Source organism: Empidonax traillii, unplaced genomic scaffold (assembly GCF_003031625.1).
Source record: "Empidonax traillii isolate 1590-97213 ecotype Southwest subspecies unplaced genomic scaffold, ASM303162v1 scaffold14:size4059594, whole genome shotgun sequence".
Lineage (NCBI taxonomy): Eukaryota > Metazoa > Chordata > Aves > Passeriformes > Tyrannidae > Empidonax > Empidonax traillii.
The window spans coordinates 2,987,601-3,012,850 of NW_020955207.1; the positions used below are offsets into that span (position 1 = coordinate 2,987,601).

The 25,250-nt window shown below is 39.4% G+C and overlaps 1 protein-coding gene across 2 annotated transcripts in view; it reads right to left on the minus strand.

Annotated features, from left to right (window-relative positions):
• Positions 1-5,085: 5,085 nt before the first annotated feature.
• Positions 5,086-25,250, minus strand: part of NPSR1 (neuropeptide S receptor 1) — a 59,177-nt gene continuing 39,012 nt past the window's right edge. The window contains exons 3-9 of one of the 2 annotated variants that reach the window (XM_027892491.1): positions 23,315-23,418; positions 22,871-22,964; positions 18,019-18,220; positions 9,084-9,160; positions 8,328-8,417; positions 6,079-6,259; positions 5,086-5,957 (exon numbers count right to left, since the gene is read on the minus strand). In XM_027892491.1, the coding sequence (XP_027748292.1) occupies positions 5,879-5,957; positions 6,079-6,259; positions 8,328-8,417; positions 9,084-9,160; positions 18,019-18,220; positions 22,871-22,964; positions 23,315-23,418 (827 nt within the window). In that variant the 3' untranslated portion in view covers positions 5,086-5,878. The remainder of the gene's footprint in view (positions 5,958-6,078; positions 6,260-8,327; positions 8,418-9,083; positions 9,161-18,018; positions 18,221-22,870; positions 22,965-23,314; positions 23,419-25,250) is intronic. The other variant, XM_027892499.1, reaches the window with a different exon arrangement.

Consider the following 25,250-nt stretch of genomic DNA (forward strand, 5'->3'; position numbering starts at 1 on the left):
TTACAGCTACAAGAATTTTTCCCTTTAGGCATTAGTCTTTCCTGCCCAGGAGGTGCAGTTTTGCAATCACTCCATGCATAAATGTATCCCCAATGACAGGCTTTTAGTTACCTCTTTGTAAAAACACAAGCATGTGTGAAGGTAAGTAGAGTGGGGACCCAGATACTGGTGAGTGGACCCAGGTTGTTTGCAAACCACCAGTGTATCTGTAGGCTGGTTCTCCGACACGAGGTTGTCATGTGAGTGTCTTGGGCGAGGAGGAGAGAGTATTGTACTTGAAAGAATAATGCTTGTATAACTCCACTATCATCAGTATTGATCTCAGCCTGAAAGTCTGAACACAAGCAAAAAGGCCAGCTGCTGCCTTGTGCTTCCCTGAAACCTGTGATGTGAGTTGGCAGGGCAGCAGTGGGGAGGGCACGTTCGTGCCTGAAAGTTCATTGGCTTTTCCAGTTCTCTCAGCTTGACCTAGGAAGATATTCTCTCTCCAAATAAAAGTCCCCTCTGTGTTATTCTTCATATTAGATCTCCTTGCTGCACCATGGCAAAGGCATGGCCATTACTGGGATCCAAAATGAGAGGAACCAGCTCCTGGTCCCCCTGAAAAACTTGCACAGAAAGTCTTGCTTTGCTTTGCCTTGGATTTAGATCTCAATAAACAGCTGTGGCACAAACTAGAAATGTTCTCTTATAACCAAAAAACTTGTTCCCAACCCATGCAATAAGGTCTGGGCAGGCAGATCATTGTATCAGCTGAATTTATTCAAATTTATTCATGGTGAGATTATTCCAGGGGGCAGGGTTTGTTGCAGATTTATCACGTATTTTAATTTTTTTTTCCTTTTCATCCTTTTCCCACTGACATTATTGACTTCACAGGCAGCAGAAATGCCCCTTTTCAGCTTTCCATTTTACCTGCTTCAACAAGTTGAAATCTCAACTTGTTCTTTTCCACGTTTCCTCTTTCTCTTGTTGAACACAGAGTGGTCTCAACAGAGAGCAACAGTGGCAATAGCACAGCTTTTTAGCTCTTTTGACAAATGCTTCACCACATACATGTTGGGATCATATTAGTCCCCCTGACCCCACTGGCTGTGGTAGTGTCAGTAAACAGCAGATGAATGTGCTTAAGGATTTCTTCTCTTCAGATATTTCCAGCTGATTAGCTCCCAGTTCATAACAGAATTTCTCATAATTGATGCAATTAATTATTAGCACACAGTGTAGTACCTTTCTTCACATTTCTGCTATTTGGTCCAGAAGTTCATCCAGTTCTTTCTATGTGATGCCTCACACTCTGTTCATTTTTATTGAGTTTATTAAAGTTGCTGAATTTTAGACCATTTTCATTTCCCTTGCTTGACCCTAAGCTAGAAAAATTAGGTTTCTAATTATGTACCATCATAACCAACTCAGTCTGAGGAATTAGCAATGTCTATTTGTAAATCCATGCGTGTGTTTGTATGCCTAACCCTCTACCCCCACATTTTATGCATATTCAGAGTAAGATGCCATCAAACATGACAAAAGATTATCTAATGAACCATTCAGCTATACTGCTTATCTAAATTAAACAGTGTGTAAAATAAATTACAGTTTGCTAAAGAAAATGAACCACGTTTTACCTTTCACTAAAAATCACATTTATTCCGCAAGTTAATCGTGTTTCTCAAGGCTGATGAATAAACTAAAATCTCTGCTCCTGTAAGCACCAAGGCTCTGTGTTGGAAGGTAGAGACAGATAGCTTCTACGCTGGTTTATTTTTATCTGTGAAATGTCTCCTGACAAAAGGCAATTGTGCCCACAGCATATATATATGTTTGTGTGTGGAGATGTAGTGCTTTCTGCAATTTCTTTCTTTTGTAGTTGTTCTGTTTCCATCAAGTAATTCTTAAGAGTACATGCAGTCCTTGTGAGGGGTAAGGTGAAGTGGCAGGTAGCGCGATGCCTTCTGGGTTCATGTCTGAAATATATCTGCACAAATGGTGAATTAAGACTTTCTGAAGGGATGTAGAACTTGAGGCATCTTATCAGCAAGTGTATTCCTTTGTAGAGAGTGCCAAGAGACTATTCTCAGTCAGCTCAGAGTTACCCCAAAGTGCTCATATATTGATAAATTCTTTGTCAAAGTCGCTTAGAAAATGTTGTGGGGTTTTAGTTGAGTTATTTTTCCTGTGTTTTTCATAGAGGTCTGTGTTTTGAGAGAAGATTTTCCCAATTTCCTGCATCTTATAGTTCCAAGAAAATATGGAATCTGAATAGACATGAAGATTTCTGGTATTCCAATGCCAGGGTTTGGACTAAAATAAGTGCCAGAATTGCTTTTATTCTGCTTATGTGTCCTTAGAGACTGCTATTAGTAGGGGTCTGCTACTTGCAATAGCTTATACTCTAGAAGCATATTGTGTAAGTCCACTGCTATAATGACCTGCATGTGCCTGATTCCCAATAAAACAATTCATGTTTAAATGTCTAGATAACTTGTAGAATATGGATCTTTGTTCATTCCTGCTTTGCAAGCCCTGCGAGTAATAATAATGATATTTTTTTTTTGTTCTGTGGAACTCAAATCATCCTGTATCATCTCAAAAGGTGTAATTATTTTTCCACGAAAGACATGTTTCAAAAAGAGCCCCAAATCTGCAAACAACAAAGTGGTGGCTACCTTTTTTTATTTTTTTTTTGACTGATAATGTCTGCGCCTCTAAGCACTAGGTCAGCAGTGTGCAGGAGGCTGCAACATGTTTCTAAATAGACTTTTACTTGCTGTTCTTTGATGGTTGCAATGTGGAATGTTGAATTTTGCTGCCCTGTATTAGTTTTTTTCCAAGTAAAATTAAAAAGGGGAGACAAATTTCAAAGGCAAAACTGAGTTAAAAGACAAAATATCAGTACTTTACACAGTTAACAACAGATTGAAATCTGGACTTTGAGAAATGAACTTTAAATTACATCAAAATAACCAAAAGCAACTTAAATTGCTTTCTCATTTAGATTTTTTTTTGACACTGACACAGAAGCACACATTTTCTATTCTCCTGAATTAGTTTTAGCTTGAAAAGTATCCTAGTCCTATGCCGTTTGATGTGTCTTCCATAAGGGATGAGTATCTGATTTTTCAGCCTTTCTGAGAATCTATAATCATATAGGACTTTACTATCATATGGGATTTTATGTCTTAACAGTCATGCATATAAATATTTCTGGTCGCTGTGGAAATGTCAGAGGGATTTCACAGATCCATCTTGAAGTGTTAAAGCTGTTGAAAACCAGAGCTCCTCCTGGGTTGTCACAGACAAACCAGCTGGGTGCCCTCTTCTTGTTGTGTTCAGACTCCCTCTCGGGGCAATCAGACCTTGACATGGACTTTTGCTGCCCCTCCTCACAGGTTTGAGGTCTGTCGTAGCAACTCTGACACCATTAAGCAACTAAACAATCAACAGATGTAGAGCGAGTTGCAGACATGGAATAAGAACAAGAAACCTACCGGAGTCAGGTGAAATTCCATAAATATCTCTCCCCAGAGACAAAGGAGAGCTGTGCAAGTGTTTTCCGGACTAAAGGAAAAATTCAGCTTTTTCTGTTGCTTTACAACAGAAGATGTGGAGAATATGAAAAGGTAGTAGAATGCCATCACCTGCACAGCAAGAAAGCAGGATAGAAAATAAGATGAATTATTTATTTCTCTGTTTAAGCACTTGGAAGGGATACAGACAAAAGCAGTCTGAGGTCATTTAAACTGAACGACTCTCATATAAGGAAAATCATTACAGTCATGTCCAGAGGAGAAAGGATATTAACACCATGTAAATGGTACATAATACAATAATGACTGAAACAGAGCTGTTTCTTTGAAAATAAATGAATTTATTTAAATCTAGAGTTCTACATTAATTCATGCATATGCTTAATTTAGATGGGATAATTCCTGTGGTGACAACACTGAATACTATGTAAATTTTAGTGGGACAGAGCTGTATTAAATTTGCAAATCAAAATACTGCTCAGAAACATTATCTGATTTCCAGGTATTAAATCTGCAAACTCTATTAATGGTTCAAACTTAGGTAGCCAGTGTATACGTATCAGATGAAAAAGTTAAATCCCACAATCTATATCACTATGAAGCTTAAACCAAGCAGTCCACTTTTGGGAAAGTTGCTACATGCCTCCAGGAAGAAAATGTTGTCTGGCTCTTATATAGAGTCTATCTAAGGTGGTTGCTGTAAAGGCTGGTATAGATTCATAGTTTTAATTAAGCAGTTACTAAAATTTAGACATAGAGCCTAAGTAACAGAACTTCATGGTGATAAAAAGAGATACCTTATTTATTTTACTGACAACATAAAACCCCATGATTTTATGTATCTCCTACTTAAGAAAAAGTATTTTTGTAATATGGGTAATTATAAATTAATTTTATTCAGTTCTTGTTTTGCAGGGAACAAACGAATTGCAAAGGATCATAATAATAAAAAAAAGGTTTTAAAACTGACTCCACTTCAGTAAGAATTTTTTTACTGAGAGGAAACAAATACACTTGCCATACAGCTGATTAGGGTATATGACAGTGTATTATCACACAAACACTTCAAGCTGCCTTGTGGTAAAATGAGCATTGGAGTTAATATCATTCCCCCACCCACTTAACCTGCATGAGAAATTTCTCCTTAAACTTGAGAACAGTGTGGTGGGAGGATGCCCTGAGGGCTGGGGGAAGGGGATGCCCAACTTCTTGGGTGCTGTGCAGCAAAGCTTTGCCTGATGGATGGTGTTCTCTGAGCCTTACAATGAGTTTACAAGACTGGACTATCAACAGATAATTTTGTCTAAATCTAATATGAGTTTTATGGTTTCACTTGGGTCTTTTTCCAGCTCTGAGTTTGTGCAAAGATGTGTATGGTTCCTTGCACGATTTAAGTGGCAGGGATGATTTACATAGGGCAGGGGATAGGGAAATGCTGCCGTGTCAGCGGCGAGATAAATCTGCAGTGACAAAGTGCCCTGTATGGCTGCTCCCCATGGGGTCCTGAAAACACTGTTCAGGACCTTTGTCACAGACGCACATAAGGGTCTATCCATGGGGTCTGGGGGAGGCTGGCAAACACTTTGTTAGTAGCCCAGAAATAAATGATTATCTGGATGTGTCATGTGGAGCCCTTCTCGGATCCTGGGGTGCCATTGGTGTGCCAAGGTAGCGTAGCAGGGAAATATCACACTGGATGGGCAGGTAGAGCTACAGGGATGGTGTGGCTGGCATGAGCTGAGAAGCTTGGCCAGGAGATGGGACAGGCAGTGACCCAGCCCTTCATTCCCCTCCTTTCTGGATATGACTTTGTAAGTGGTTCTGTATGAAACCAGATATAATTATATTGAGTGACAGGGCTGTATTCTCATTGGAAAAGTGCCTGTGTTTTCATTTTAACTGGGGTCCTTGCTCGGTGATTACTTGTAAACACTCTATCAGTTATATGAGCCAGATGGTACAGTAGATGGCTTTTAGCTACTCCTGGAAAATAGAGAAGACTCTGACTAGACACCTTTTACTTTCTTTTTTTTTTTTTTTCTTTTTTTTTACTGTTTGGAGCACGTACAGATTACAGCTTGCTTTAAACAGAGTGCCAGGATGAAGCCTCAAAACGGAGGCATACAAAACCCTTGTACTGAGTTTGGCAGTGGCAGTGTGTGATTGCTGAAGCTGCAGTGCCGCTCTGAAATATGTGCTGTAAGGTGCGCAAGAGCAGCAAGTTGCAGGCTCTTGCCAGTCAGTGTCCATCTGCTTCACGATGCACAGGGCTTGTGGGGGACCTCTGTTTTCTTCAGTACAGGTCCCAGCGTGGCTTTGCAAAGCATCGTCTGTGCTAGATGTGTTCCAGTTTAGGACAGGACCTGTAGCTCCTGCCCTCCATCACTCCTTTCCCGGAAGGTCCCTCCCAGCCTTTGAGTTCTTCTTTCCCTGTAAAAAATAAGGAATGGTCAGAATTAAAACAGACGAAAATAGCCAGTCAGTTTATGGACTGTGTTTGTGTTCCCTCCTTTCTTAGGGGGTAATCAGAGTGACAGTAAAGGAGCAATACTCGAAAGGGGGGCAGAGGCGGTTGCTGAAGAAGCAGTAGATGAGGGGGTTGATGGCACTGTTCAAGGCTGGCAGGTTCTGAATGATCACGGATGCGTAGAAGCGCTCTTTAGTCTCAGGGAGGATGTTGAAGTTGTCCAGGATATCAAAAAGAAAGTAAGGGCTCCAACAGAGAACAAATGCTGCAGAAGAGAGAGAGAGGAAGAGCTTGACATTGGATAGTTTAGCAATTTAGGGAGGCAATTACACGCTCATGGAGAGACTGTCATAACACATAAATATTTGTTTATGCAAAAAACCCTCTCCTTATTCAGGGTCTTATTTAAGAGAATAGTTATTAGAGTGTACTTTTATTTGTCTTTATTTTTATTTTAATGCCTATAAAATATATTACGTGTGCTCCTCTAAGTGTTTAGAATGCTCCCTTTAGACATATTTAGACACTTCAGAACACTACACAACACATAAAGGGTAAATAGGTAGCCAGTTAAAGCATCATCAGTTATAGTGAAGTGCTCTTTTAATGGTCCCCTGAGTGAGCAGCCAATCTAAATGTACACACCACTGAAGCACTGCTCCATGACAGCACTGCCTGTCACAGCCACCTATTAAAAGAAGGCTCTCAGACACCCAGAAGCAAGAAATGACACTCTTGCACACCATATTATAGCAAACCAACATGTCATTTGGCATGCTGGTTGGAGGTGCTGTGTACGTGGAGTGTGCAGGAAGATTCTCTAATTTCCTGTTTAGCCATTTGAGAGATGAATGTGAGGAAGGGAAGAGAAGACTGCATTGCTCATAGCCTCTGTTTATCAGAGGTGGTAGGGGGAAAAAAGGTCACAGATCTACCTTTATTTGCAAGCGTAGGGAATGAATCTGTCCTTCACAAATTTTTATGTCATCTCTTCTCACAGAGGCTTATGATTCAGGATTTACAAAGAAATGATGCGACAGGCAGCTCACTCAACAAGGCTATAAGTACCTGGGTTGCAAACGTACAGGTATCTGTGAAGTTAGACACATGATCTCTTCCTGACCCAGATGAGACAGAAAAGTGATCTCACGCCTGTTTCTTGTCACATTAATCGCTATTTCTTCACTGGCACTTAGCTGAGTACTCCTTGAAAGTGTCAGGAAGAGGTAAACTTCCCTCCTGTTTTCAAGAATAACCAACCAGGAGGTGTCTATGCTCAGATATCCGCAAAATAGCAGTACACAGTGTCAGCATGTGGGTCATAGCACTGAGTGTGCAGAACCTATTTGCACATCAAGAGAGGCTGGGTGCCTAATATTACCAAGGTTCACTAAAATACTGAGCATCCATGTGAGCTCTTAACATCTGACAGCCTTGCAACAGTAGTTGCATCTGACAAAATTTTTCTGCCACACAGAAAAGTTCAGACACAGAGAAGCTGTTCTTGGGCTTATGAAAAGTATGAATCACACCAGCCTCTCTCACATCTGCAGACACTACATCTACACGGTGAGCTAAGCACCTCAGTGGTGCCTATTATCACAATATCCTCCAATCTGAATTTTGCATAGTATTGGAAAAAGAAGCAATTTCTTTTTCAGTGTCAGGGGATGATTGTCAGCCCTTGGCAGTAAACAGCTTTGGTCGTTTTCCTGCATTTATCTGGCAGTTAATCATAAGCCCTGTGTGACTCTGCTTTTATTTACTGAGGTAGAATATCAGCCTCCTAATTGCATCAGAATAATGTCATTTCCCTGGGAGACAGAGAACACCTGCACTGAGTCATCTGTTGCTTAGTCAGGAAAGGAGAGTTCATTCTTTCCATCTCAGCAGGCAACACACCTGTAACATCAAATGCAATTGCCCAACACTTTGCCTCTCCTTCCTCTCCTTTGCACCAGCCCAGCAGCTCACATGCTGTACATAGTTTGTAAGCCTAAAAGACAATTTGGTTGCCAAGCCTTTCAGCAGGCTGGAAGGAGATAACCCTTCCTTTGTTCCTTTTAGGCATTGTCTCTTTTTTACTTTCTCAGTGCGCATGAGGGGCTGTGCATATCATTTCATTTGAGGCTTATGTCAGATGCCTAAAATAGGAGTGTATCAGCCAGAGGAGAGAGCAAGGACAGGGTCAGAAGGCAAGTCAGGGATCTAATATGCTCCTTCTCTGAGCCACCCACTGCACTTTGTCTGCTGATGCTGGAGGTTGCTAGGGAGAAGCAGCTTACTCGTGTCAGCATCCTCCCTAGCTATCAGCTGAGGGGCTTTTCACTTACCAAGGATAATTACAATGCTGTACTTGATCGCTTTCACTTTTGCCCTTGATATGAACCCACGACTGGTGTAGCCAGCAGAGGTTGTGCCACCTGGGAAAAGAACAGTTCAGCTAGTAAGAGAATAGGGCTGATGTGTGAATGTGACAGTGTGTACCTTGGCAGGCAGAACAGGAATACATAGCCCCCTCCTTCCCTGGTGTCAGTCAGGAGCTCAGTAGTTCCTGAAATTTGGACACTTTCAAGTCTGCTCAAGTTGAACCCTTAAAACCTGAGCCACCCAAAATCAAAGGGGTAAACGTAAGCAGAGTGGATCTTTCTGAACTATTTTGGCATTTATAGTCTTGGGATTGAATACTCAGCTCATTTTATAGCTTTCTGTGGCCAAGAATTTCTGATCTAGAGCAAAATCCAGACTTGCTAAGAACATGTAAAAACACAGCAAAAGTGTTACCTAGGTGTATGTTAGAAAAAAATTATTCTGGAAATGGACAAAGTTCTAGGAATGGGAATTCTAAGTTCTAGAATAAGTAGTTTTCACTTTTTAATAATTTTCTCACAGGTTTTTCCTATTGTTTCTCTAAAGAGGATTTAGTGTCAAAGGAAAGAAAGTAAATAATGTAGAGAAGAGTTATGAATGAACATTGACAGAAACCTCATTTCCACCGCTGTGATGGGGGCCCAACGCAACACCGCACATCCAGGCATTCCTAGATTTGTGAGAACTCCGGCTGGAGTTACGTGCATGCTGAGACTCACCAGGACAGCTGGATAGGATGACAGCCTGAGCTTTGCTTTTCATCCAGATGGTTCGAATCACGATTGAATAGATGACGCTATAGAAGGGAAAGTCATTGGTATTATTAGGCACAGTAAATTTAGCAGGCATCCCAGGTCATTTGTGCTTTATGAATACAGTTATCTATGTGTAAGGAGCATATTGAGATGATGGGGCTGCGTAGTAATAATAATAATAAATGGCAACAGCAATAGTAAATAAGACATGACTCTCACATAGTATTTTTCAGAAGCAGATCTGAAGAGTTTTTGCCATGGAAGTCCTTATGGTTGTCCTGGCTTTGTAGATGTCAAATCTGAGGCTCAGAGGATGGCAGTGATTTGGCCAAAATCTCACAGACAAGAGCTCAGTGGGGATTTTGGTCTAGCCAAAGCCAAATCCACTTGGGTGCCAGCCCCAGGACATTAGCTCTGAAATGAGGGAAGCAAGGGGAGGGATCTGGTACTGCTGTATGTACTCTTCTGTTCTGGTGTTACTTTGTGAGTCTGAAGCTAATGAATAAAATGGTACCCTGGGGAATTTGATAAGGGCAAGATCCACAAGAAATGCGGTTAAATACAGTGCTCAGTTTTGGATCTCAAGGTCCTGTGGTGGAAATCAAGGGGGAGAGAAGTATCAGATAGATGATTCAAAACCAGAGCTACTACAATTTGCGTATTTAGAGGGGAATATATACTTTCCATGGGAATAGGTGAAAAGTGCCCTAGTGCACAATGACCTTGGATAATTATGATCTTTCCCTAGGCAATAACCAATCTGGACTTCCACTGGTTTAGTACAGAATAGGTAAAAATGATTTCTTCAAGCTGAAGATCTGTTTGAACCCACATCCTCCTTGAGGATGTTACCTTTTCAGCAGTTTATATACAAAAGATAAAAGGCCTTGCTCTGACTGCCTTTTCTCCTGCAAGTATGCATAACATGCAGCTAAAATCACTAAGCAACAGCATACCTTTGACTGCTGTTTTCCTTCTTAGTTTGCTAAGGAAGACAAAAAAATGACTTTAGAATATTTCAGCTAATGCACTCAAGTTGCCATGTTTTCCTGATGTGAAAAACCAAGCATCATAACAGAAATCATCCTGTACCATTGCAATATAACACAGTGCTCTGGAGAATCTGAGGCAACCTGAGCATTAATTGCCATAAACCTTAGTGATCCCTCTGTAAAAAAAGGTGCAACTAAGGATGTTATTTCAGGGTGTTTTATAGAGCAAAACTGTGTTTTGCTGTTATGTGGGTTATTTTCATTTTCAGAAGAGGCATTACTCTTATTAGACCTTTCAGACTGATATATGAGCCTTCCCTACAGCACCATCAATTGCTAGACATGCTTGCAGAGGTGATATTTGTGCTCAAAGAGCTATTGGAGGTTTGGAGGTTTCCTTTTTATGGAAGTTTGATCCATCTGGTTCCCAGACTTAGTAGGTGAGAGCTGTAAATTCATCGTGCTGTCTGGGCTGTGCAGTAGAGCAGTAGCGTCTTTGCACAGTGAGGGCTTTGCATGCAGTTGCTGTGGACTGCAACTTGCTCTCCTTAACCCCCTCAAAGGTCCCGCTTGGCTCCCAGCTAACTTGAACATTTTCCTTTGATCTTCTGGCTTTTCAAGAGGCTGTTTATTTAACAGCTCACACAGTTGAGAGTTTCTTTGTACTTTGTACTGACAATGGTGGAAAATTCACATATTTTTTCTCCTTTGATTTTCCCAATGAATAAGAATGTATTATAATGATAATTGTTGTAATCTCAAAAAAATTTTGGGCAACTCTTAGAAGTCCCGTTCATATTTCTCTCCTAGCCTGGTATCTCTAGCGACCTTTATATTTGTAGTTGAAGCAATGTCCCCTCTGATGCAGACTTGCCTGTGTCCAGCAGGACATATTCAAAGCTGCTTAAGCATCAGGACAAAGGGGTCTAATTCTGTAGTCAAAATAGTCAGGCTTCCTACTTCCAACCAAGTGCCCTCTTGGCTGCAGAGTCTGGTAGGAACATGCCTTTCACCAGATACAGTTATAACATTTGTCTTCTTCACTGGCACTTCACATATGAGATTACATGTGATTCATTTGTATCCTTAATTTTTGTGACTCCAGAGGAAAGTTGAATTCCTGTTTTAATCCAGAGGTTGATAAAGTGCTGCCAACATTGTGGGTTTGTACTGGTGTTTTTGCATCTGTTCATCTTTCATTTCTCTGTAGCTGAAGCCACTGGAGCCTTCCTTATCAGGAGTGGACCAGAGGTGGTGTAAGGATGCTCAGAGTGGGTGTCAGGAAAGCCAAGTTGCTTGTTATGCTAGGTATTCTTCTGAGTGATGGTTTTGCCAGCCACAATCATGCCTTTCTGATTTGATCTCTCTGGCACTCCAAAGAGTGCTGAACTCGTACTAGTGCCTACTCATTTTTTTTTTTCTCCCACAGAAGTGTTGATGTGGAGCTAAGAAACTGGAGTTTCTAGAAATGTATCACCTAAACCTTAAGATCATAAAAGGCTATTGCATGTGTGTTTCAAAACCACAAGAGTAAAATGTGAGCACTTAGGGAACAGAAGCTGTGTTTTTCTTACAATAGAAAAACATCTTTTTCCAGAATTCATTTGTAGCTTCTTTCTTTCTGTAAAAGGCAGCTGAAGGAGGATGTGGAACTTGGTCAAATCTCAAAGGGTGGGAAGAAATTCCCACTTGATGGAAAATGAAGTGGCAGATGAGCAAAGAGTAACAGGGAACAGATGACAACTGGTATTCAGAAGGGTGTTTGGCAATGGTCTACACCACTCTGACCATATTGTAATCTCTGTTCCCTTCCTCTGCGTGTCAAGCTGCTCAGCCTTCACTATCAAGTGTGAAAGCACATGATGCACATTGCCACAAACCCATTTTTCAACTCATGTAACTTGTCTGCATGCTGCTTGCTCCTAACTCCACTGAAGGCACTGGGAGATGTGATATATAGTTCTTTAGGTCCAGATGTTTTCACGTTTCTTTGTGTCTGTAAGCAGAGAGTGCACTGGTCTTCAACCCTCACTGAGGTTTCTCAGGGGCTAGAGAAACGTGCTGTAGTCATTTTAATGCACATCATGATATGAAAATATTATATGAGTTGTTGTGGCCCATTATTTTTAGGTGAAAGTCTAATGAAAGAGTACTATTAGTCAAACATGAATGCAAAATTCATCCAAGACATTTTGAAAAGGAGCTGCTCAGGCTTTGAAGACCACAGGATAGAAAAGAAATGCTGTTGATCTGAAAATGTGACAATTTTTCTAGTGATAAAACGCATATCTCAAGAGGGTGGTAGGAAAATACAAGAATATGGTTCACGTTATGGAGATATCTGAGAAAAGGAAATTCTTTGCATCTCCAAAAAAAAACTTAACTTGATCCAAATTTGGAAAGACTAAGATCCAGTTTCATCATTGCATGTTATTAGTTAATGATGTTGTTTAATAATCCTCATTGGTAATTACAGAATTCTTTATCCACATAAATACATATCTTATGGTTAGTTATACAAATGCTACCTTGAATAGTCCCACCCTATCTTTACTTTTAATTCATGGATTCCTTTTTTTTTTTTTTGAAAATGAAATGTCTTCTGGTAAAGTTATGTATCGGTATTATCAATCATAAGAGTTATTGGTCTGCCTGCTCTTTAAACAGATTAAGTAAATAATTGCATTATGACAACATCCCATCCAGCCTCAGTATTTTCTAGTAAAATGAGCCTTTACCACAGCAAAAGTGCACTTAAACTCCCTGCTAAATGTTTCTATTCATCATCCAGCATTGCCTGTTGTTCCTTATACTTTATTTGTGTGAAGCAATGTGGCTGCATTGTTTTATGATAGCTAATTTACAGTGCTATTTTATCTAAAGAAAAAAAGGCATATGTAATCTCATTTGAACAAACCATTGCAGGTATATGTAATGGGTAAATAAAGAGATGGGCAGATATTAGAACATATGTGCAGGATCTAGGCTTTTTTATTTAGAAATGGAAATTGCAGGCAAAAATGAATGTGCTCACTGAATCAAGCTCAAAAAATGACCTTTAGTATTATTATTAATGGTATTTCTAGTCCCTTTATTTAATTTAACTCAGAGAAATACCTTTTATTTAATCAATTTTTTATTTCATTGCAATGCCTTGGGTTTAATTCTGTATATTTCCTTTTAGCCAATTCTGGTTTTTCTCTTCTAATTATTTTTCAGCTACTCCAAAGCAAATGTTCTCTTTGGAGTTTAGATTTTAAAGAGCAGATGGATATTTTTTTCCTCGATGCTTCAAGAGGAGATTTAGCAATTTTTTTTAAACATGAATTTGCAATTATATTAGATAAATGCCTATGTATTACATTTATAATATAAAAATATAAAAATATATTTAGCAATCATGAATAACAGCTAAAAACCCTCTGAATTTCTGGTTACTCAAGTGCTAGAATATAATTATGTTTTGACAGAGTAGTGATACAGAATAGAAACCCAATAGCTCTCCTGTTTCCCCATCACAGAATCTGAGGAGCCCAGATGCAACTATTTGCAGGAGAGCAGACCTGACCCATATCTAACCTCTGCTCAGCAATGCCCCAGAGGTTTTTCAACTAACACAGATACTATTTGAGCTTTCCTCGGTGTATTTCAGCATAGGAGGAAAGGGTTTGGTTATAGCTGCTGACACTTGTCCTTGAATAGGAGAGAACTAATTACTGCATTTTCCCTAATTACTTTTTTCTGAATATTCTGACGTTTGTTAGGTTGACAGTATCAATTGCAGAAGTGGTAGAACAGTGTAAATAAGAGGGAACAGGCCAAATTTTTAAGCACTGTATAGAAATACCTGATATGGGATCTGTGTCTCTCCCTGTATGACGCCAAGATGGTGGGGACATGGAAAGATTTTACATTAAAAGGACAAATATTCTCTCCTTTTTTTCCAGCTCTCAAAGATGACCACACACTTGGGTTAAAAATACTAATCTTGCTTTTCATTCTCTTTTCATTATTCAGGTCTTGTTCATTTGTATTATAATCAGACGAAAAAAATTGCCAAAAACCCACAAGCTGTTTGATAACTGATTGCTGATTTCCCAGTTGTGAAGAAGTGGTAGGAATAGACCTCACAAGTATTTAAATCTTTCAGGCTGTTGCAGTTTTCTTCATAAATTACCTTTTCAAATATATGTTTAAAAAAAACAAAACAGGGGGACAGAATGTTTTCTTCTGGTTCATGCTTTGGCTTGGAATCTGTGTGCTCACACCACATCTGGGGGTTTAGCTTGTCAGTGGAAGGATTTTCCAGACTAAGCATAAGGTTATCAGCTAAATAATTCATTCCAGGGGCTGCAGTGTTATGAATAGCACAACTCCTGTGAGTTAGTTGAAGGCTGTCAGGAACATGTAAAATCAGCTCTAGTGAGAGAGCTGAGGGATGGATGAGAGAATCCTAAAAGATGATGGTGTCTGGACTGTAACAAGTGAAAACAGCTCAGCCAAAGCAGTGTATCTAGTGTGGAATTAAGTCCTGCACCTGAAAAGTAAGATTTTATCCTTTGTATGCACTTCAGATGAACAGCACCAGAAAAAAAGTGCTGTCATCAGTGAACTGCTTTGCTCTAGAGGTTAGGTTTTCAGCAAATTCAGGCAGCAGAACTAATTAAGAATTAACTCTGCCAGCGAGTGTCCCACATTGCATCAGGCACCTGCCATGCAGCTAAATCAGAGTGCTTTAGCAGAGAAAATAAAGTAGCTGTGCAAACAATATGAATTTTTGCAGAAAAGATTTTTTTTTTTTTCCCTATGTGCACCCTGCCTTGCTGCCTCAGTAAGTGTGTCGTCTGCCTTGGCTTCTGATTCATATGTAGTCACGTCTTCTTAGATACTGATCTTTGACTTTTCAGTTGCACATTTATGGATCTTCTCTCCACTGTTATGTTGTGGCCTTTTTTAGGTAACATCTTCGGCTAAAGGCCATTAAAAAAAAAAATCACAAAATGCCTTCCTTCACTTACTAAATAAAGCCTTTAATTTTTATAATTAATCTCTTGACCGAGTAACACACCACTAGGATGCACGTGATCTCTCTCACCCTTATGAAATAGTGTCTCATCATCAAACCTATTGTGCATCTGAAAGTATTAGGTGGAACAAAACATTTGCAGAGAAAGTGAGTCCCTGCAGATATTGACTTCCATTCCTGTTGTTCTTGAGCCCCAAACTGCTTATCAGAGTATTTATATGCTGCAGCCACATCAGATGGATTAGCTTTAACCTCCTGGACTGCCAATAATTTTTGACAAAATAGATGTCACACCTTCAGGCTGCGTTGACAGATGTTTTACAGATACATCAGCTGGGAAGTTGCAACCTTCACTTGTACACTTGAAGCTTGAAAAAATGTTCTAAAAAATAGTAATTTCCTTCCAAATTGCATAGCATTTTTTCATAATGTCTCAGCTGACCTTGCCCTGATGATAATCCTCTTTTTCTGTAGTTCTACAAAATCCTCTAGGTTCTGAAGAAAATGGTGTCACTGACAACTAGAAATAAAAAGGCACAAAAAAAAAAAAATCTTTCCCTGTACCACTCCCCTTCCTTCCTCCCAGTGCCAGATACCACTTAGGACCCGTCAAAAGTCTGAGTTCTGCTGGCAAGAACACAGGAGCATTTGTATTAATATACACTGAAACCAGGAATGTGTCTCAACAGCAAGGGGCACTGCGCTGCCCACTGCCTCCAAGGCCAGTGTTTTAAGTTTCTGAGCTGCCATAAACATCTTGTGTGAAAGTTGCTGAAGGTTAAAGGCACAAAAATTTTAGGATGTTTTATTCATGTCTCAGCTGTCAGGGCAATCTCATGAAATGCCAGTTTCACTGCCTTTCCCTTTCCCCTCATGTCTTCATCACCTTCTTGCTTCTGGGGATTTACTGTAAAGCAAGTCATAGGGCTGATCTGGTTTGAATATCTTTCTTTGGCAGGGAGGAGGGGAGCATAATGTCAACAGCTCTGAAATATTCCTTGCTCTGTAGCTTGTCTTTTCTTGCCAAACAAGTACACATGGCATGTAAAAAGGAGTAGCTGGTCTGTAATAGAAAGCATGCAAATCTGTATGTTTGAGTGGGAAAGAGATGTTTCACACACCTATGGAATGATTGGACAGGCTGTAAGTCTTTTTCCTAAAACACTTAAGATGCTGGCTAGAATTTCCTTATTGCTAGTTGCTGGAGAAAGTTCACAAATGAATCCCTCTAATACTAACAGCGAGCCTCAAAGTTTTCTAGTGCCATTTCTTTCAACTCTTATATTGCTTTTTGTCTGTTCCGTGTATGCTGCTAGTGCTGGGCTTCAGATCTACCCATATTTTTATTTATATATTCCCAAGAATATTTTTTTGGCTGTTTTTAAAACTAGGCTGCTTTAAGAGATGGGACAATATATAGAGAAATGATGGAAGGAAGAGCTATTGGACAACTTGGGAGTAGTTTTTCTCTATTGCTATCACGTCCTTTCTTTAGGGAGAATTTTCATGATTTTGTGGATTTTATCTGTGCAATCTGGCACAAAAATGGAAGGTTTGGCAAACTGACATGTTAAGAGCAAAGTGTAATAACCATCCCTTCTCTCTAGGGAGCGATACTGGTCCACATTGAATCCATATCAAAATGTCAGCTGACTTCAAGCACCGCATGGTTTTGATTCTATCAAAGATAAACCTGTTTCTATTAAAAGGTGCAGAACTTAATGCCCATGATAAAACAGGATTTAACTTCTTGGCATTTAGCTTTTGTAGCACGTCTTGTCATCTCCTGGAAAAGGTCAGCACCTCCTTCCACTCCCCACCCTGCTCTAACCCAGGGTGCTAATGTGCAGGAAGCTAACAGAGACTCATGGCTCATCACTTATTGGAAAAGCAGATGGACCAAAGATATATTCAAGGGACATGCAAATATAATTCCTCTCTTAGAGTCCAAACAGCCTGTCGTCAAATTATGTGGGGAAAAAGGAGTCCCAGCAAGTCTTCTTTGCTGCTGACAAGAAGCGATGGACACCAAGAAATCCTATTGTAACCTTGCAAGAGAAAAACTTTGAAAGAGGGAAAAAAAAAAATAGAAAGAAAGATAAGAGCACAGAGAGCAAGTTACTGCCTTTTGAGGCAGTTAAGAAACCTCAGTCCCCTTCCACATCAGATTTTGGCTGCTCCTTTGCGTTGGTAGTTCCTCATGGCTAGATAATTTTTGTTTAACGGCAACTAATGGCAGTGCCCTAGAGGGAGGCAATAAACTTCACTGATCACTGAGCACAGTCTGGGTTATTGGTTGACCTCAGTTTAAAATAGATTCTGCTGCAGATTGCCTTTGTGATTTGGGACAAATCAGTCTCAAATATTTGCAGCTTTGGTTTCCTATAACAAAACAGGAAGAATTGTATTTGTTCCTATTTTAAAAGTGGTTGGCAACTTCAAATGCTTGGAGATTTCTTTCCAATCCTGGTGAAGGAATACTTGTCTAAAACTGTGAAGCTTGAGAGCACTTCAATTTCATTTTACTTTAATTAGTGTTAAGTGTAGTTTCCTGTTCTTTTATTAAAGTTATCTTTTGTAATAAGAGAGAGGTATTCATACTGGATTTGTGAAGATATCTTTCAAACCTGAAGCTGTGGAGATAAGTGGACACACTTAGAGATTCATTCCTTTTTTCAGAGAAAATGTTTCTGCTGTTAATACCACATGGAGAGCACCCAGGGCAAGTACAGTGACCCGTGTATTATGTGATAAAAACCGAAGCAGCTATACAGCAGGTACGGAAATGAAATTGTAATGAATGAGCAGAAATTAAGGCATTATGCTGATTGCACACTTGACAGCTTTCACCACATGCTTGCTGATTGTGGTTCACGCTTACCTGATAATGATCAGAGGAATGAAATACACCAGGAAAGCCACCACCGTCATGTAGGGTATCCAGTAGGAGTCATCAGGCCAGAGAGCCCAGCACTGCACTTCTCCGTTGGAGAGCTGCCGTTTCCCAAAAATAATCAGAGTTGGTATGGAAAACAGGAAAGAGAGGCTCCAGGCCACTCCAATAAGCACTTTCGCCTGTCTTTCTGTGCAACAGAGTCAAACAGACAGTGTTAATGGGGTTGTTGGTGAGAGTGAACCCTTGCAGCAGTACTGACAGAGAGGCAGGGAGGAGGAGGAAATCATGTGAAGAAAGAGAATTTTAGGCTTCAGCTGGCTGATGCTAAAAAGACTGTTAAGGAAAAAAAGGGATTTCATCTCTTTCTCATGATAAATAATCATGTCATTATGGGCTTGTATTTTACAAGTTTTATTTAAGGATCCTTAGGGTCTATTGAATCTGAAACACTATGAGAAAGGCACTGATCAGGGTCAGCAAGTCAGAAATATGAAATGTAAATGGTTCCTCTATGCCACCAAGAGAACCTGGTGAATAGAAGTAAAGGACTGCAGGCCTGCCCTACTACGTGCCTATTGATGCACCTTGAAGTCAAAAAGACTGGAAAATTTATCCTAACAGGAAAAATGAAATGCCTCAGTTCAGGATCAGAAGAGGACTGTACAACCAGCCGCCTTTAACTCCAGCTGCAACATTATTGTCCCACAGAAATGCAGTCCTGTGGAACACTTCTCTGTATTGTAGTGGGGGCCAAACCCAGCTCCTGTTGAAGAGTATATGCCCAAGCCATGACAAGAGGGGACTGCTAACCATGAGACACAGCAGATGACAGTGCTCAAGTGTTCAGCCCTGTTTTATCAGCTACAAGAGACATTGACAAGGGTATCCTGGACCTCATGGTGAAGAACAGGAGTCAGAACACCCAACAGATTTGGATTACTTCTTCTTCTTGACTTCTGGCCTCCTCCACTGTCAAGTGGGGAAAACAAGTGGGCAAACAAATGCTGCCTGGTGGCACCCATGGGATTTTGTAAATATCAATGTGTTGGAGCAAAAAGTCCCAAGGCTTTCATTTTCACAAATCTGCATCTTCTGGCTAAAATCCAGACAGCTCTAGCCAAAAAGTGTGGGGAAGAAGGGCTGATCTGTGGAGTAGCAGTGATTCTCAGTGACAGTTAGTCCTCCTCAGTCAGATTGCGAGAGGAACAGATGGGGACAGCTTTTTTGTTCTGGGAAGCTTTAGTGTTCAAATACTTTATTGTCCTAAAAAATACTTGAGGTTGTGTGTGAAACAGAAAATCACTTTAAATTATGCATATCAAGAAGAATGTCTTTCCTCCTTGAAGCTCAAAGAGCAATACAAAAGCATGTGGGCGAAACATTCAAAAAGTAATTTTATGCTTTATAAAACATCAGTTGCAAATACTCAGTTATCCTGCTCATTTTTAAATGCTACCCACGTTCAGCAAAATACAGTCTTGCTAATCTAGGGCTTAAGGGAACTCTGATGACATCTGCCTAAGTGAGAGGGTTAGATTAAGTCTATAAATATTGCACAGGAAAAGGAGAACCGTAAAGTTTCCCAAAGCGTAACAGAATAAACTTAGCAAAAGGAATATTAAGAATAAATTTTGCAAAATATTTCCTGACAGAAGGGATACTTCAGTTGTAAGCTAACTACTTAAACTACATTCATACAAGCCTCAGTGGGGGCCACCTGTGTATTTCTAAGGGAAAAAGGTCATCCCTGGATAATACACCTTCTTTTTTTTTTGCACTGTGAAACAATGACTGTAACTTGGACTGAAGTGGGCAATTTGGGTTGGACAAGAGCGGTATTATATCTTTGTGTTTTATAAAACATTACCTGCAACGTTCATTTATTCTTGTTTTGAAATGTCTCTTGTGTTTGGTAAAATATGGCCTTGCTAATCTGAAGGGCTTTACAGGGCACTGATAGCATTCAGGGAAGTAGATTTTGGTTTTATCAGGCTAATGTTGATTTGCTGCCTCACAAGCAGGTTTTGGGGGGTTTTTTGGGAGGTTTTTTTTTTGGTTGAGTTTTTTTGGTGTACTTTTTTTTTTTTTTAATGTTGGAGGTTTTTTTAGTAGTTGCTCTAGTATGCTCTAAGTGCCAGCAAATCACATAACTAGAACTATGCCAGTTATAGGTGGAATAAAAAAAAAATAACAGCTTTTGAAATACAATATTCTATTCAGCCAGCCTCAGTATTTTCCTTTAAAAAACACCATTGCTGTTTAATTGGAGAGTTTTTCATACTGGAATGGTCAAGTCTAAGTCCGACAGTTGGGGTGGGAACTTCAGTTTTGAGCACTGACTCACGTAAAGGATGTTTTTGTGTGACTGTCCCCTTTTCTCTGCTCCCACCATCCATGTGCTGTGACAGTGGCTTTGTGCATATCTCTCTGCTCCCAGCAACGTGTGGCAGGGAGGCACTTCTTGGAAGGAAGTTTGCTTCCTGCCACCAAGAACGTCAGTGCTATGCAATCCTTTGATAAAGTGAGTGCCACTTTAAAATTAGGTTTCAAATCCAGAGACAGTGGGCTGTTCCAGAATTTCATTGATCTGACGGACTTCAGCATTGTTTTCAGTCCAAAGCCATGCCAGGGACAGTTTACACCTATTTGGGTTTCTTTTAATTAAGCAATTCTTCTGCCAACTCTTGTTTAGTTTGTAATGCTGTTTGCGTATACCCTTTCAACATGACTAAATAGTCATGAAATGTCTTCTATAACTTCTCAGTTTATTTTCCTTTCAACCTTTATTTTACAATTTTTTATTAGTGCTCCTTTTGCTTATAGAATTAGGTGCCTCACAGTAAAAGTGTTAGCAGTAGAAGGCATACCTATTTCACATCCTTCACTTTCTGTGGTTATTTATGTATTTGCAAATTATAAAATATTCAGCTGTCAAAGTTTGTCTCCTCAAAAATCATGCAAAGTACAAGTCATTGCAAATGCTTTTTAAAAGGACTTGAGGCTAGTAACTAAACCACAATTAAAACCAAAATAAATTGGTTGACATTCTCAAAGCTAAATATTTGACTTTTTTTTCTAAAATTACACTCCAAGGCCACATGGAAACATAATTTTAAAAATCAGTAAGGAGAAACAACTCCTTTGTTTCTTGATTGAAGGGTTTTGAAGGGATGAGTGTTTCATTTTGGAAAGAAATTTGACACAGGTTGACTCAGAACTGTTCATGAAGTTTCTCTGTGTCATCACCAATGACAAAGTTTTGTAAATCTCTTTGTTCTCTATCTGCAGAATAGCTAAGAGGGCATTTCAAAAGCCTCCCACATGGCACCTCTGCCAGCAGTTAGCTGGGTTGCAAAAGGTGATTATTTTATGTATAGTCCAAAAAGTTGCTCTCATAAATATATCTCTCTATATTCTTCTTCTGGATTTACAGATTCCTTCTTTTTCCCTTTGAGTATAGTCTTTGCTCATCCATCAGTGAGTAGCCAGCCCTTGACAGAGGCAGGTGAGTTTTGTCAGTCCTTTTTCCTCTGCCCAGAGCTGCACTCAGCTGATGGCTCTGGTACCCTTGACTGAGGACAATGTCTGCTCTTCTCCAGTCTTAAAAATAAAAGAAAAAACTTAACGGTATAGGTATAGCAAATGTGACTTTTATGAAAATTTGAGGTGAGATTTTAAGATGATTTATTTGGTAGTTCTTTTCCAACTTCAAGGCATTTTTCAAAGATTAACCATCAAATTCTTTACCATGCCCAGGCAGCAATTTAAGAAGTGCTACTTTTCCTATACCATGAAGAAGAAACACCAGCAGGTTTGTCTTATCTTGCCCCACTCAGCTGATGGGTTTATAAGCACCTGCCCTGCCTGGTGCAAGATCAGCAGGAGCTGTAGAGAACCCCACTTCCCAAAGCCTGCTGAGAAAACCTTGATATCAGTCTCCTCGATCTGAAAAAGTTCATCTGCACGCTGGGGAATATGAAGCTAAATTTCAGACAGGTATTTCAAGTTTTCAGATCTTAACATCTGCCAGAGCTGCACCACTGCCTTGGCTGTGATTGATTCATAGGTTTTTAAGACCAGAAAGGACCATTAATCTGATCCCCTGAATAGAACCGTCTGGCAAAAGCCATCATGACTCCAAAACAAGAATGATATTTGCATTTGATTAAAGCACATTTTCCAGACCTCATGGTTCTTGTAACTGTTCTTCGCCCTCCCCATCTGCTAATTTTGTTCATTCACTCAGTGCAACATTCTTAATGCCCCACTTTGGCTCTGTGGGAAAGAAATAGTTTTCTTTAAACTGTACTTCTAAGAGGACAGGAGATATTTGAGTGCTGTAAAGAAAAAAAAAAAAAACCAAAAAGCAAACCAAAGCAAATAGAAGAAATTATAAGAAACAGTAGATATCCAAAATTATATACTCTATCTTTTGAAGTTCTTAATAAACTGTTATGTGAATTCTCAGTACCATCCTCTCCATCCAAGTTACAGAAAATATAGGTGTTGCAACTCCTATAGTCAGTATAGTTGTAAAAGAGATAACTTTTGCTATAATTACCTCCTAAAAATGCTGAAAGATAATGAAAACCACTATACTTTTAAAAATGTGATTTCATTCTTTGCTAACACAATACTTCTGAAAACTGCTGAGGGCTAAGTGGAGTTTAATAGATCTTGAAATCAGAGTTCCTTTGTCATTTGGGAAACTGTAATGGAGTTCAAATGTAGCTACAGCAGGAATAAATAATTCATGGCAACGAGATTAAGAACTTTGAAAACTAAAAAACTATCCAGTAATATCCATAGCAATAATAAGGCAGAGAAATTCTCCTACCTCCTTGCAAGAACTTCATTGGGTAAACTATGGCATGATACCGGTCTATGCTTAGTGACACGAGGACATAAGTCGAGGCATAGAGAAGGACCACCTGGGACAGAAGGTGTAACAAGACAGCAGTTGAGAGAAATTAGTTGCAGAATATGATGCCAGCAAGAACTCTGAACTAGGAATATTTGAAAACTTTCAGAGAAAAAAAAAAAAAGGAGAAAAAGCAAAAAAAACCCCACCTTTTGTATTCACCCAGATATTTTTCCTTTAATTTGTCCACAAAATTAAAAGGGTTCTATATGCTTTAATTAAAGTGTTTCAGCTTTAAATAAAAGTTTTCAGCATTCAGCATTTTTTAACAATTCTAGATAGCATTTCTATTGAGGTTTCCTGCTGTGGGGACACAAGCACTGCAGCTTAGGTATACAGGGGAGAACGAGGTTTCTGTACCTGGAAGTAGCGAACGACTCTGCAAACGATATCAGGAGCCATAAAATCTCCAGTGTAGCGCCAAATTATGTCAGTCATTATGTTTATGAGTCCCGTGAATGAATCTGCAAAGAAAATTAGCTGAAGAAGCATTCGAAGAAACAAATAACAACCTCAGGTGAGCCACAGAGGCAGGTATGACCCTCGGGATGTACCAACTCCTGAGGGCAACCAAGCCACAACTAGTCAGCTGAGAATGCTAGAGAAGGTGGGAAAGCTTCCAAAGGTTTGTGTATTTATTTTTTTTTGCTTTCTTAATTGACCACCAATCCATTCAGGCAGACAGCAAGATTCATCTAAGCATGGGAGCCCTCAGCTGACTTCTCATGAGCACAGCTTTCCTCTGCCCTCTGGGTTGCAGTTCAGTCTGGCTGGCACTGCAAACAGGTCAGAGGACATGAGACCTTAAAGTCCCTTTTCCTCTCCGTTGCTTACAAAGGGATGTGAGGTGACCAGCTGAGATGGACACGACAGCCCTAGGCTGGATGCAGGTCCTAACCTATACCTTCACCTATACCAAAAATGACTGAAATTAACTAAGATCCATTCCTCCTCAAATAACAAGTTGCCTTTTTTTTGTGAGTAGAGGTGCATAAAAATTTCCCTATGGGTGTTAATCTCACATACACCTAAACATTTTAGGTTTATCTGTGAGAGAAATGGAAGGGACAGCCTGATGGGCCTGATTCTGCATATGCCGGGTTCACTGCCATCTACAAAGGGTCACCAGGTTTTCCATGAGGTGTGGGTAATATAGCACAAGAGAAGCTGTAGGTTAGTGTCTGAGTGTGTCAGCTTGATCCCAACTGTGACTAATATTAAACTTTTTTCTTTTTCTGTTATTTCAATAAAAAAAGTGTCTCCTGCAAAAGTACCTGGAGTGATAACCAAATGCTGCTGAAGTCAGAGGAAATTTTGTCAGGATTTAATTTGCAAACTTAATTAATTAATGACCAACTCTGTCTTGTCTGCTTAAAATTAACCTACTTACACCTATACTTTTACTTTCACCAAATAAAATACACCTTTTTTTTTTTTTTTTTTTTTTTTTTTTTTTTTTTTTTTTTTTTTTTTTTTTTTTTTTTTTTTTTTTTTTTTTTTTTTTTTTTTTTTTTTTTTTTTGGGTGAGAAAATCTAAGGAGATATTCCAGCCTTTATTCTGCTTAGTGAACAAATGAGTGCTCACAGTGCAGGTTTTATAAACAAATTGCAAGAACTGGAACTCCTGTTGTACATATGGGCTATATTAAGTTTTGCTTTTAAAACCAAGTTCTCTCTGTAGGGCAGAACAAATGTTTTAAGTGCAGTCCACGGAAGAAAATGTGCATCAATCCAGTGTCCTGCCACTTCAAGTAACATAACATATTGCTCTTCTTGCACAGATTACCATAAAGGGAGAGAGCAGGTTAGGAAAACATTTTGTGCAATTTATCATGACAAAACCAAGTAATATGAAGAAATAGCTTCAATCTGTACTTCAAAAAATTTAGGGCAGTGAGGTAAAGTGTTTCATTTTGATATCACCATTTCACACATTTGAAAACCATCTCTGAAGTTTAGTGTGAAGGTATTCTAACCCCCAAGTCAGAAGATTTTGATTTTAAATTTATGCCTTTGGAAAAAAAGATATCTCAAAAATGTAAAAAATTTTTTGAGAAGTAATCAGTTTGAGCCAGTATTTCCAAGCAAACAGGCATGGATTTTTCAAAACCTTTTTTTTTTTTTTTTTTCTAGCCCTTTGAAATTCCAGAAATTCCAGATACTTCTAGTTGGAAACTGAGATCTCAGCTTAATGCTTCAGAAAAAGCAACCTGTTTTGCTTCACTGGAAAACCAGGATAATTTTTTCTGTATCAGTAATTCTTTATCTCATTTTCTTCTTTCATTTATCTTCTCTT